Raw genomic sequence first — 13677 nt, forward strand, 5'->3', positions numbered from 1 at the left:
AATATGTATTCGTGTCAAAATGTCATATAAACATCTTTTCTTATTCATTTTTTGCCTAGAAACGCTTCCAACACGCTCGCGTGTCGCGTAAAAAATAGGCGTCTCTTGTATTTGAAGCATGCACGCGTTTTTCACGCGGCTTGGACCGCGCGTGAGCCGCAGGCAGTGTGCAAGCGCTAACCAGTTAACATGGGAGCCGAAATATAAACGGACACGCCACGCAGCCGAGACGCTCACGGCACGCTTGCAGTGTGTCCCCGACCTTATTGTACCGAGTTGTTGAGAGCGCTGTGAGCGCGAGTTTATTTTGTTTGTATCTGAGAGCTCTGAATGAACACGAGTGAACTTTGCAACGTTATTTTGCTCACAAAATGCTTCACCACAACTAACAACAAACACGACTTCGACATGAATACAGTAAGAGCTTCTGTTGAGCAGTTTAGGAGCGTCATTCAAACGGCCATTTGGACAAGTGACACGTGTGATTGACGGATCCGAACATTATAAAGAGTGTCCTTTAATCACTCATAATTACATCTTTTTTAAGTCATATTTTTGACTTCTCATCTCATAACATTTAGCATGCCATAATTTTGACTGGGAACTTTGAATTCATAATTTCAACTTTTAAGTCCTAATTTGGACTTTTCACAGAAACGACGTGAAGTTGATCGTTCTAGTCACCGGCTTGATTCAATGATTTATCAAGACGGCCAGCGGCGAGACTGACAGTATTAAACGACTTAAGGCGGGCGTACACGGTGTGATTTTTGCTATCGCATGAACTCGCAGACGATTTTTTTCTATCAGGAGAAATCGCGTGGACATCGTGTATGCTCGTATGGTCGCGGCTCGCACCGCGTGAGAGGAAATACGAGACGAGCCGAGCACGTTAGGAGCACCTCCCGACCTTACGATCATTTTTAAGCATGTTTAAAAAGTTCGGGGAGTCGGCCGGATTTTTATCAGCATATGACTGTCCCCTATTGACAAATCATGCACAAGCACGTCACATAGGCTCAATCTATGAGTATTATTAGCTCAGTCGCTGCAAACATACAGCGTTCACACACACACACACACACACACACTCACACACACACACTCTTTCTCTCACGCGCACCCTTCACTCTCCCTCTGGTTGTTTCGCTACTGTTCTCTGCATTTCAACAAATCATTTGCACACATTTTTTCCTTTATTTTTGTGTCTGAAGCTACAGCAGCAACATTAAAAGCTCCGCTGTCACGAAAGCTCGTGTGATCGCGGCCGGTCGTGTACCAGCTGATTTGATGCGATGTTCCAATTAAATGACTCGTAGCGTCTGCAATACCTCACGACCTCCCGAGTGTCCGAATTCGCACAGTGTACGCCCGCCTTTAGAAAGAAAGTCTGTGTGAACTTGAATGATAAGCTCCACATCAGAAATCACTGATCCCAGATCAGGCATTAATGAACACTGTTTGTGGCGGCGCTGTCGAATCCGTCTGGTAAAGCCTGTGCTGACATCGCGACTGATAAACTAAATTAAATCTAACTAATTCTCTGGGTGGGAAAAGCAGAGGAAGGGGAGGAAACCTTTTCTGTTATGACGTCATAACGGGAGAATTCAAGATCAGCTCGTCTGAGCTCATTTTCTCAAACGCAGAGAAAGAGCCAGAACTCGGTTTACAACGATCAACATTTCTAGCCACTTGGGGACAATATTCAGGCTAGGGGAACTCATATTAATGTTGAAAAGCAAAAATAAAATGAATAAAATAAAAATGTCATGCCATGGGACCTTTAAGAAATTGCTTTTTACCAAGAGAGATTGCTCCGTTTGTTGCAGACGACTGGTAAAATATCACTAGCTTTTGTTGCATGCAATGCATATTGCAGAGATGTTACTGACGTGTTATACTGTGGCAAAAGTATGTGAACCCTTTGCAGAAACTTTTCTAATTTTAACAAAATAAGAGGGGTCATGCACACAAAAAACATGATCTAGTACTGTCCTGAATACGATATTATACATAAAAGATGTTTACATATGGTCAACATGACAACAAAAAAAGCTGCTTTTATTAAAAATGACCCCGTTCAAAAGTTTACATAACCTTGATTCTTAAAGGCACAATATGTAAGTTTAGTTGGATTAAAACATCCTAAATCCACTAGATCAATGTTATATATTTTGTTGACTTGTGTGCATTATCCCAAACGTTTCCAAGAATGTTTAAATCCAGAGAAATCAGTGATTTTAACCCGGACACGGACCGTGTCGCTGATCAATGACATCATATCCGCGTTACCCTCCGGTGTTATTTTGTAGTAACCATGGAAACACAGCCGCTTTAATATCTGATGTGTTTTATTAGACACTGTGTGGATCATTGATGGACAGAAACTAATGATTGTTCTCCAGCTCAACACAGTTCGTCTTATTGTTTAAATCTGGTGCTGTTGATTTACCGCAGAGTGCCGTGTTTTACCGCCTAATATGATCTCGCTCACTGCAGTGTGAACAAGTGTCTCATAGTAGAGCCGAGCCGACGTACAGTCGCATTATAACATCACTTTAACACACTCAGATGTGTGTGATATGATAAAACAGCACTGAGGTACCACACACACACAAGTGGAAGAAGCGGAAGCGCTCGTCTGACAAAATAAAAGCACCGCCACTTATAATAATAAGTGAATAAGTGACATCTAGAGGCGAGAAATTACATATTGTGCCTTTATTAGTGTGTGTGTGTGTGTGTGTGTGTGTGTGTGTGTGTGGGGGTGTGTGTGTGTGTGTGTGTGTTGGTTGTTCTTGAGTCTCTTGTTTGTCCTGAGCAGTTAAACTCTGACCAGTGTTCTCCAGAAAAAATCCTTCAGGTCCCAAACATTCGTCAGTTTTTCAGCATCTTCTGCATATCTGAACCCTCTCCAGCAGTGACTGTATGATTCTGAGATCTGAGGACGACTGAGCGACTCAAACACAGCTATTAAAAAAAGGTTTGAAACGTTCACTGATGCTCCAGAAGCAAACGCGGCGCATTAAGAGCAAGGGGGTGAAAACTTTTGCACTGGAATGAGCTGTCCAAATTTTTCTTATTTTGTTTAAATATCATTGTTTTTACTTAGTTTTTCCCTTTCGGAAGCAACAGAAGATGTTTCCTGAAAGACAAAATAAGACAATTTACCTTGATCTTCAAATTCCAGACGTTTTCACCCCCGGCTCTTAATGCGTCGTGTTTAGATATGCAGAAGATGCTGGAAAACTGAGGAATTTGAGGATTTTGTCTGAAGAGCCTGCCTTGATCAGTGTAAATGCTCAGGACAATCAAGAGACTCAAGAACAACCATCACACACACACACACACAGAGTCGTGGATCAGGGAACAACACACAGGATTCAGAATCAAGGGTTCATAAACGTCTGAACGGGTCAGTTTGGTCAATTCAGCTGTTTTATGTCTTGTGGAGTATATGTACGTTTATATAAAATATCTTATTCAGGACAGCTTTTAATAAAAAAATAACATGCATTTTGTATGATCTGACTTATTTATATTCTCACAGATTCTGCAAGCGCATACTTTTTATTGCCACTGTATATTTTGAATCACTTCTTACTGAACGAATGTGCAAAATCTGCTAAAAAACAATGCAAGATATTTTGTAAAGGATTTAAATGGCTATCAAGTATTATGCTGACAAATCATGCGAGGTTTATACAGCACTTAATGCTTTTTAAAATATACTAATACTAACTAAAAAGTGCCTTAATGTTACCATGGTAATACCATGTTTTAGGATATGTTAAACTACTTTGGAGTACTATATGAATATGTTGTTTATAATGTTTATTATGGTAAAATCAGAATCATACATGAGACTGTGAGCATAATTAACCTTTTTGAATTATTGTTATTAGCTTAGCTAACGTTTCTATCATGCTCTGTATGTTTGTGAATATTCCCTTGTTTGTTTGTTACCTCTTTGTCCAATACGATGTTTACAAATATACGTATATTTGCACAAATATTGACAATCGTCTTTTATATAAAAAATAAATTGTTAATGTTGTGCAATGTTGATTGTTTACATCATTTCATTTACATAGTTTGCTAATTAATGTCCACTCATAGTTAATCAATTAGAATGACAAAATAATAATACAATAATAGATATCCACGCCATCTTGTAACTTAGTAGTTAAAGGGACAGTGCACACACAAAAAAATTGCCCTCAAGTTGTCCCAAACCTGTTTGAGTTTCTTTCTTGAACACAAAAGAAGATATTTCGAAGTATATCGGTAACCAAACAGTTGCTGGTCCCCATTGACTTACATAGTATGGAGGTGGGAAGAATTAAATGGCTAAGGTCAATTGTTTGGTTTTCAACATTCTTCAAAATATCTTCTTTTGTGTTCAAGAAACTCACACAGGTTTGGGACAACTTGATGGTGAGAAAATTATGACTGAATTGTCATTTTTGGGTGAACTGCCCCTTTAAGATAAAGCTGATTTCCCCCGCTCTAGTCAATGGGCACGGCTCAATCATCTCACTAGTCCACTAGTCAGGGCACTAATCAGGGAGTCAGCCCATTGACTTATGTCCTAATCAGTGCCCTGACTAGTGGACTAGTGAGATGATTGAGGCGCGCCCGATTTTTTTTCTGTGGCGCCGCTGTGACGTCATCACTGTGTGTCGCGGTGACGACTGCAGCTCGGGGAATCCTCGTGTGTTTTGTGTTTTATCATCATAAATCTGTACATCTCAACCATGAGCTCTCAAATAACTTGTGTCGGATGGGTGAAGCGGGGAGTCGCTAAGGAAACGCCTGATAAAGTGAGTCAGTCACGTGAGTGTGTGTATTCTGCTTGTTATTCTGTGGCATCGCACACGTGTTTGGGTTTTAACTCGAATAAAATCATCATCACAGGTCGAGCTGAGCAAAGAAGAGCTGCAACGCATCATATCAGAGGCTAAAGATGAGTTACAGTAAGTTTTACCCGCTCAGACCTAATCTGACACGGTACGTTACATTTTTTAAACAGTTTTATATATAATAATATTGCCTATATTAGCTTGTCAACTAGCAGTGTCCCTAAAGGAGAACACTGAATGTGCTGTTATAGCTTTTTTTTTATCACATATTTTAGAAACACTAAAATAAAATAAAACACTCGTCCTGTGAAAACCGACGTTACATTAAAATCGCGTTACAACGCAAACGGTATTTTAAAACTTTTTTTAACGGGCCCAATTTTTGTGCAATCAACTTCAAATTTGGACCACTACTTGGTTTAACAAATGTCTTTTATTCTCCACCAATACAGTCAAAATTATTTTATAAAATATATATTTTGGGTATGTTCAGGTTGTTAACTTTCTCCTCAGGGATCCCGATGATGAGGAGGTTGATGAAGGTGTGGTCAGTGAAGAGACATCAGCTGTTCCAACGACTAGTGAGGAAATAAAAGAGGAGAAAGATATGAACGAGCCGGAGGATGAGCTTGCAGAGTACGGACTAGACAAATATGATGAAGACGACATCGGTATGTGAAGAAGAGCACATGCTATTCTTTCCCTGATGGATTTATCTGGCTTAAAGGATTAGTTCAACCAAAAATGAAATTTATGTCATTAATGACTCACCCTCATGTCAAAATAAAGATTCAAACGGTTATGAATCAGCGAATTGATTCATGATTCGGATCGCCAATGTCACGTGATTTCAGCAGTTTGACACAGGATCCGAATCATGAATCAATACGCTGATTCACAACCGTTCAAATCTTTATTTGAGGATTGAACACAAACGCGGAAGAGAAGACAATGCTGAATAAAGTCGTAGTTTTTGTTATTTTTGGACCCAAATGTATTTCTGATGCTTCAAGAGACTCTAATTAACCCACTGATGTCTCATATGGACTACTGTGATGATGTTTTTATTCCCTTTCTGGACATGGACAGTATAGTGTGCATACACTTGCATACGCTCTCGGACTAAATATAAAATATCTTAAACTGTGTGTGAAGATGAACGGAGGTCTTACGGGTGAGGAACGACATTAGGGGGAGGAGTTAATGACAGACATTTCATTTTTGGTGAACTAACCCTTTAAGCCATCCTAGGTGTATATGATTTTCTTATTTCAGTCGAACACTGAGTTATATTAAAACATATCCTTTTACTTCTAAGCGTTCTAATGGCAGTGAATGGTACCTGAGCTTTTGAAGCTCATAATAGCTCTCCACACGGCTCCAGGTTAATAAAGGCCTTCTCTGTAGCAGTCAGGGAGTGTAGGAAGCCTGTTTGAGAACTAAGATGGTGCTGATGAAGATATTTGATGAAATGGGGCAGATCTTCAGCTTTTCTTCTCTCATGCAGCGGCGTCAAACCTCGGAGACAGCCTGGCAGGACTGACAGTGTTTGGCACCAATGAAGAAGACCCGTACATCACCATCAAAGACACGGTGAGGACACACACACACACTGAAAGAATGTCACGTTTTCTGGTATTCTGCCATTTCTCCATTCCGTTTTCTGTGTTTTCTAGGGATCATTGCTGTCAGGAGTGTGTGTGTGTGTGTGTGTCTGACCTGCGCTGTGTTTTGTAGGATCAGTACGAGCGGGATGATTTTCAGATTAAATCCTCTGATAACCTGATTCTGTCTGGCCGAGCGGAGAAAGATTGCTGTAATCTGGATGTTTACGGTGACTTTCACACACACTTTCTGGAGCGCTGTTGTTTTACGATCATTCAGATGCTGTTATAGTTTTCCTTTAATATTTTAAATTCATTTTGTCTGTTTTCTGGTTTCCTTTTAATAATAAGTAATGTCATTTTCTTGTGTCGTCATTTATTATTTATATTATTATTTTGTACAATATTTACTTTAAGTTTTTATTAATTATGAAATTAATTGTATTTGATAATAATCAAGGTAAATGAAAAAAATATATTTATATACATTTTATTATTAATTTTATTTGACTAATACAATGTATTGTTAATATGATATTAATGAAGGTGAACTAAATCAAAATAATTTCTTCATATGAAATAAAATGAAATGTTTACATATTTTTAGTTTTTATTAATAATACAATTTTGTTGAGTTTGATATTAATCAAGTTAAACTAAATTATTATAAGAATTGTTTATATGTATTTTTTAATGAAGTTTTTATTAATACAATTTATTTAGTTAATTTAATATTAATGAAGGTAAACTAAATGATACATGTTCATATACATTTTAAGTTTTATTAATTAATGAATTTGATATTAATTAAGTTAAAGTAAATGAAATGTTTTAAATATGCTTAATTAATTTTTTATTACTTAATAGAACATTCGATTATATTATGTTTTGATTAATATAATTAATTTAATATTACTCAAGTTAAACTAAATTAATATAAAAATGTTTATTTTTTTTTTAATTTTATGAAGTTTTTATTAATAAAAAAATATTATTGTTAATTTAATATTAAACTAAATGAAAATGAGCAATGTTTATAGTTTTTTTTCTTCTCATTTTCATTTTATAAAATAATAAAAAATATATTTATTTTATAATGTTTCTATCAATTAATCAAATCTATTTGATGCTAATCAAGTGAAACCAAGTGGTAATGAGAAGAAGAAAAACTATAAACATTGCTCATTTTCACTTAGTTTAATATTAAATTAACAATAATAATTTTTTTATTAATAAAAACTTCATAAAATGTAAAAAAAAATTAACTTTATAGTAAGTACATGTAGTTAATTAACATTACTCAGCACTTACACTGTAACAATGACATCTTCAAATAAATTGTAACCAAATGTTGCTTTGGCAACAGTCAGTTTTTTTTTCCATGTAACAAATTTAGTTATAGTTCCTTCATTGTGTGTGTGTGTGTTCAGTGTATAACTCCGATGACGACTCTCTGTATGTGCATCATGACATCCTGCTGCCCGCGTATCCGCTGTGTGTGGAGTGGCTGAACTTTGACCCCAGCCCAGAGGAAGGACAAGGTGAATATCTGAATGCGTTGTTAATATTTTGTGTGGTAAGGTTGTGTGTTGAAATGGTAAAGGGAGTGTGTGATGAGTAATGTGCTTTGATAAGACTGTGTGTTCACGTGCTGTTCTCCAGGGAATTACGCAGCGGTGGGAAACATGACGCCCGTGATCGACGTCTGGGATCTGGATGTGGTCGACTGTTTGGAACCGGCATTCTCACTCGGCAGCAAGAAGAAGAAGAAAAAGAAAGCTAAAAAGGTGCTTGATCGATCATGAAACAGGCTGCTTCTCAATACCCCTCCTCGTTTCCTCGCTCCTCCGTCCTCCATCTTATGACCCGGAAACTACTTAGTGCAGTACTTTTAATTTACAGTTAATTTAAACTTCCATAACATTTTCATACTTTTTATATTCTGATTTGCTTTCACTTGAGCAGTAATCTGCAAGCCTGGCTCTGCCCTCCTACGTACTTCCGCTCAGTTTTCATTTTCCTTCAGTACTACGTCGGGGACTGCGGTGTAGTCTTAGGTTTTCTCCGAACACATTTTTACCAGTCCAATCAGCGAGCAGAAGGAGTGTCTGAGAACGATGACGTTGATGTCGAGCGCTAGTTTGAGATGTAGTTCAGTAATGGCGGCGGAGAAAGATGTGAACGAAACCATTCATTCCGTTGTGGCACCGCTGCCGAATATCCAGAAGTTAAAGCCGGAGCAATAACAGTCTTTGCTGGGGTTTGTTGGTGGCCATGATGTTGTGGCCCTCCTCCTGAACAGGGGGAATTCGGGAAAGGTTTGATTTTCCAGCTCGCTCCGTTAGTGATGAAGGAGTTGCTGAAGCTATTCGGACGGTAACTGTGTCTCGTGGGGTCGGAAGGTATTGCCATCATTTTCACGGACTAGTCAGCGATTTTATAGCCGTCCGTTTCCCACCACCCGCGTAAAAATCCCCGACCGAATTACTGACTGTAATCACTTCAAAATGCACTGTATATAATCATTTTTGTCCGCTGCAGAACACCGTACGGTTGCGCTTTGCTGTTATTAGGATGCATTTCTAGACTTGTATTTCTTTAAAATGCTGGCAAGTATTTACAAGAGCAATATATTTCATCAGCTCTCAAACAAATTAAAACAAAAGCACGTAAACATTTGAATTGGTCCGTTATTTATAGCAGCATTTATTATCATACCAAGCATATGACATTTTACTTACAGCATACAATCATGTTACGGACCCGATCACAAAACTCTCTCCTCCACCGTGGCGTGAATAAATCACAATCCGAATGCACGAGTTTTAGGTTTTATCCTATGGTTTTATCACTGAGGTGGTCTGCACAAGTGCACATTTGTTGTCGGATTTGTGTGAAACAGGCGAAGGGCGCACGACATACGTCACGACCAAACGTTAGCGATTGGTTATGGCAGATCCAGAGTGGCTCACGGCAGATCCAATAGTTTTTAACCTCAACAGAGTGCCCGCCTTCGCGGAAACAAACCCTTGTCAATGGAGAGTGGCCAGACTCTATGTACAAGTGAAATGTATGAGAGTCTAGTAAGACCAGGATAATAATCTGCTGAGTTTATTTAAAACAAGACCTAGCTGAGGTTTCAGTTCAATTCTTGAATTACTGCCATTTAAGTTTGGATAGTGCATTTTCATGTCTATTCTCAAAAGGGGAGGGGGGCAGTTAAGGGGTTAATATGTACGGAGCTCCACACATGACGTGCAAGAAAGAAAAAAAAGTAAATCATGCGCACACTTTACTACATCATTCCCTCGACTTGTTAAACCGTCCACACGGTTTACTAATTTGTTCCCTCGATGTATAAATCGTTAACACGGTTTAGCCTACTAGTTTTTTCCTGCATGTCATGTGCAGGGCTCCGTGAATATGCTCCCTAAATGATCTTCCGGTTTTTACAGCGATCTTAAGTAATTATGGATGAACCGCTCGGCCTATTGAGTTAGCTTGTACGCGTGTTAAATTGGTTGATAGGTGCTTTATAAAAGAAATGTTGCTAGGGTAGTCTGAAAAGTTTTTAAGGGTGCGTTCACACTTGTCATGTTTGGTTCGATTAAAACGAACCCTGGTGCGATTGCTCTGTTAGTGCGGTTCATTTGAACACATGTGAACGCTGCCATCCGAACCCTGGTGCGCACCAAACAAGCGGACCGAGAGCGCTAAAAAGACGGGTCTCGGTCCACTTCCAGACGAACTCTGGTGCGGTTCGATTGATATATGAACGCAACACGGACCAAAGACATGTAAACGGACCAAAAACAGGACGTGGAGTCACAAGATGCGACGCATAGTCAGCTGATTTGACGACGTGGAAAGATCGATTGGTGTATACAAAATGAGTAACGTTAACTTTAGAGGGCAAACGTAGAGCAACGAGGAGTAAGTGCCTCAATATTTGGTCCGACGAGCATGTTTTGAAAATGCTAGAAAAAATGCACAAAAAGCAGACCTGGTTCTTCTCATCAGGGGACCTGTGTTGCCCATTAGTCGGTACAGACGACGGAACGGCCGTGTCTTTTCTGCAGATCTTCTTTTCTGCATACAATGGAGGAAATCCTGCTGCTGTTTTGAGGTTTTTCAACATTTTATGAGCTCTTCATGAGTTCTCAGCTGGTAAAAATAATGCCATATGTAAACGCATAAAACGATGGCGTTTAATCCGGCACACAGCGTTGTTTTGAGTGTTTGTAAGCAAGCTCCGTCGACATGCGTCATAAAAGCCGACCAATCAGGTTGTGAGCATCTCCCTATGCCTTTGGTTCGGTAACTCTAGGTTCGCTGTTTAAAATGCCAGTGTGAACGCTAAGCGGACCAGGACTATGTGTTTTGTTTTTTGGTATGAACCAAACCAACCGAACTACAGATGTGAACGCACACCCTAAATCCTGCAACACAATTGCTAAGTTGGCAACACTGTCCGAGTGAGACGCTTCGCAAACGAAGAAATGTAGGGCGGGGCTTGAGTTTTATCAGTGTGGATTTGATTGGATTGTTGTGTTTTTTCTTTAGCTGATCTCATGTGATTATAAAAAAATAAAAAAAGTTTTAAAAAAAAATTATAAAAAAATTAAATGTTCATGGATGTTTTATAATAAACACTACAATATTCCATAAAAAAGATTTAATGGTCCATTTGTCCATTTTTCATGTGATTTATGCTCTGAATTTAGTCATTTGTGTGTTGAATGTAGCGTTATGAATGCTCCACCCATTTTTTTTTTTTTCTTCTCAAAGGCGGCTGAGCCCATCGACGGCCATTCGGATGCTGTGCTGGATTTGTCCTGGAACAGACTGGTCAGGTGAGGCGTCCATTGTCCAAAAGTATCAGATTTTACTACCCTCCATTAAAACAATAGCTAGCACAATTCAACAGCAAAAAATGCTACCTATCTGATTGTGCTACATCATATTCATGTGTTTGAGGCTTTATTAAAGGGGTCGTTGCATGCGATTTGACTTTTTTAACTTTAGTTAGTGTGTAATGTCGCTGCTTGAGCAGTATCTGCAAAGTTACAGCACTGAAAGTTCAATGCAAACGGAGATATTGTCTTTTAAAGTTACGGCAGTTTATTGCCTACAAAAATGGCCGCTTTGGACTACAACAAGCTTCTTCCTGGGTTGGTGACATCATAAACCCTCGCTAGTCTCCGCAGATGAGACTTCTGCCTGTAATGGGAAGGGGCGTGACGTTTCCATGACAACCTGTGCTTGGCACTTCAGCCAATAAAAATACAGGAAACTACATTTGGCCATCTGACCAATCTAAGACCATTGCGTTTTTCAGAGGGAGGGGCTTCATAGAAGCAGGAAGTAAACGAGCTGTTTAAAGGACAGACAGCGGTGTGGAATAAAGGGAGAATAGAAGAAAAATACGGCGTTTAAAAAAAAAAAAGAAGTATTAAGACATGTTATACTGCGCCCCATAAACACAACCAAGCCTAGAAAAAAACACAAAACCACCGCTTTAACATCCATACCAGTGTTTGTTGTAACTAGTTACTAAGTAATTAGTTACTGTAGTTTAATTACTTTTCCCTTAAAAAAATAAAGGAAGGGATTACTCTTAGTTATTGTGCAATTTAATTACAGTTCACATGTAATTGAACTAAATACGGTGTAGAATGTAGAACAATTATACATAATATAATACTAAACTTAATATAAAAAATGTAAAATGCATGTTTTTATCTATCCTTCTCACATGTAAAACTTTGGTGAGTTAATAAGAATACCGTATTTTCCGCACTATAAGGCGCACTTAAAAGCCTTTAATTTTCTCAAAAACCGACAGTGCGCCTTATAATCCGGAGCGCCTTATATATGGATCAAGGCGCTCAGTCAAAATGTTTCAGTATGAAAAACCAATAAAAACGCGCGGCCGCGTCTCGACAGTCACTATTTTAATGAAGGCAACAGCACTACTATGGGGCATGAACATCAATGAATTTCGAGGCGGTCCTTCTTGGTGCTTTCGTTTTATGAAAAGACGTAATCTCTCCATACGCAAACGTACTACCGTCTCGCAGCAACTGCCAAGAGATTACCAAGGCTGGGAGATATTGTTAATATGCGCATCAACGTTTGAACAACGTTACCATGGGAGTGAATGGAGTTGTCAGAACGCTTAATAAAGTTTGACTTAAGCAATATTCGCATGGGATTAGTATCTGGGATTTCTGTGATTTAGAAGTTTCTCCCCCACATCTGAGTTTTGCGTGGCAGTGGCACATTCGCACGTGATAAGCAAACCCTGTAATTTTACTCGATTTTACTGACTTCTCCCGGATATGATGTCAGGACTTGTAAATGTTTTTTCGTCATAGCTGTATGAAATCATAAACAGTCGTATCGATATCGTTTTGATAGTTTTATAGTAATACAAATTATTTCGTTCAGTTAGAGAACACGCTACAATTAAAAACTGAACTGAGCACAGACCAGCGGCAGGAGTCAGATTTCATTCATATACGGCGGAAGATTGAGTTTCAAAGCTAAATGTAAAAGCGCCCATTTAAGCGAGCTTGTCATTGTACTGTTCTATTGTTATGTTTTTCATTAAGAATAGTGTTGATGTTAATATTAAACACACCATTCAAGCAATTTGCTCCCAAATTGGTACTCATTCAAAAGTGAAAGTATAATCCGTGAGGTAATTCATGACGGTGCGCATAATGAATGCAGCCTCCATTCTTCGTGAAAGATAATTGATAGAGATGCGCACAGGAAAAAAAACCTTGCAAAAATGATATACGATCCGCCCAATCCTGGCCAAATCACAGAGATGCCAATTCGCACGGGACTAATATTATCACAGGACCTCGGTGTTCGGCGAAATATGGTCGGTCATTTGCGGGGGAATTTTTGCTTTACAAATTACAGACATGGCCGATTTGCACATGATTAAAATCACCGACAACCTCTGCAATTATTACAAATCACCAGAGGTCCCCAGATAATACTAGTCCCGTGCGAATAGTCAGTTTGTCTGACTGTTTTGTTGACATTCCCTTTAGCACAGCTCCATCTAGTGGATGCATAACGCAAACCCAGTCAAACGTTTGACTGCAGTAGTTTCTGTTCTATGCGCCTTATAATCCGGTGCGCCCTATATATGAAAACAGTTTTAAAATAGGCCATTCATTGAAGGTGCGCCTTAT

The 13677-nt window shown here is 38.8% G+C and overlaps 1 protein-coding gene across 1 annotated transcript in view; it reads left to right on the forward strand.

Moving 5' to 3' along the window:
* The first annotated feature begins 4630 nt into the window (after positions 1 to 4630).
* Positions 4631 to 13677, forward strand: part of pwp1 (PWP1 homolog, endonuclein) — a 20342-nt gene continuing 11295 nt past the window's right edge. The window contains exons 1-8 of the mRNA XM_067426945.1: positions 4631 to 4823; positions 4918 to 4976; positions 5376 to 5533; positions 6370 to 6455; positions 6600 to 6696; positions 7897 to 8007; positions 8129 to 8253; positions 11255 to 11319. Of these exons, the coding sequence (XP_067283046.1) occupies positions 4758 to 4823; positions 4918 to 4976; positions 5376 to 5533; positions 6370 to 6455; positions 6600 to 6696; positions 7897 to 8007; positions 8129 to 8253; positions 11255 to 11319 (767 nt within the window). The 5' untranslated portion in view covers positions 4631 to 4757. The remainder of the gene's footprint in view (positions 4824 to 4917; positions 4977 to 5375; positions 5534 to 6369; positions 6456 to 6599; positions 6697 to 7896; positions 8008 to 8128; positions 8254 to 11254; positions 11320 to 13677) is intronic.

Source organism: Pseudorasbora parva, chromosome 20 (genome assembly GCF_024679245.1).
Source record: "Pseudorasbora parva isolate DD20220531a chromosome 20, ASM2467924v1, whole genome shotgun sequence".
In the NCBI taxonomy this organism is placed as follows: Eukaryota; Metazoa; Chordata; class Actinopteri; order Cypriniformes; family Gobionidae; genus Pseudorasbora; species Pseudorasbora parva.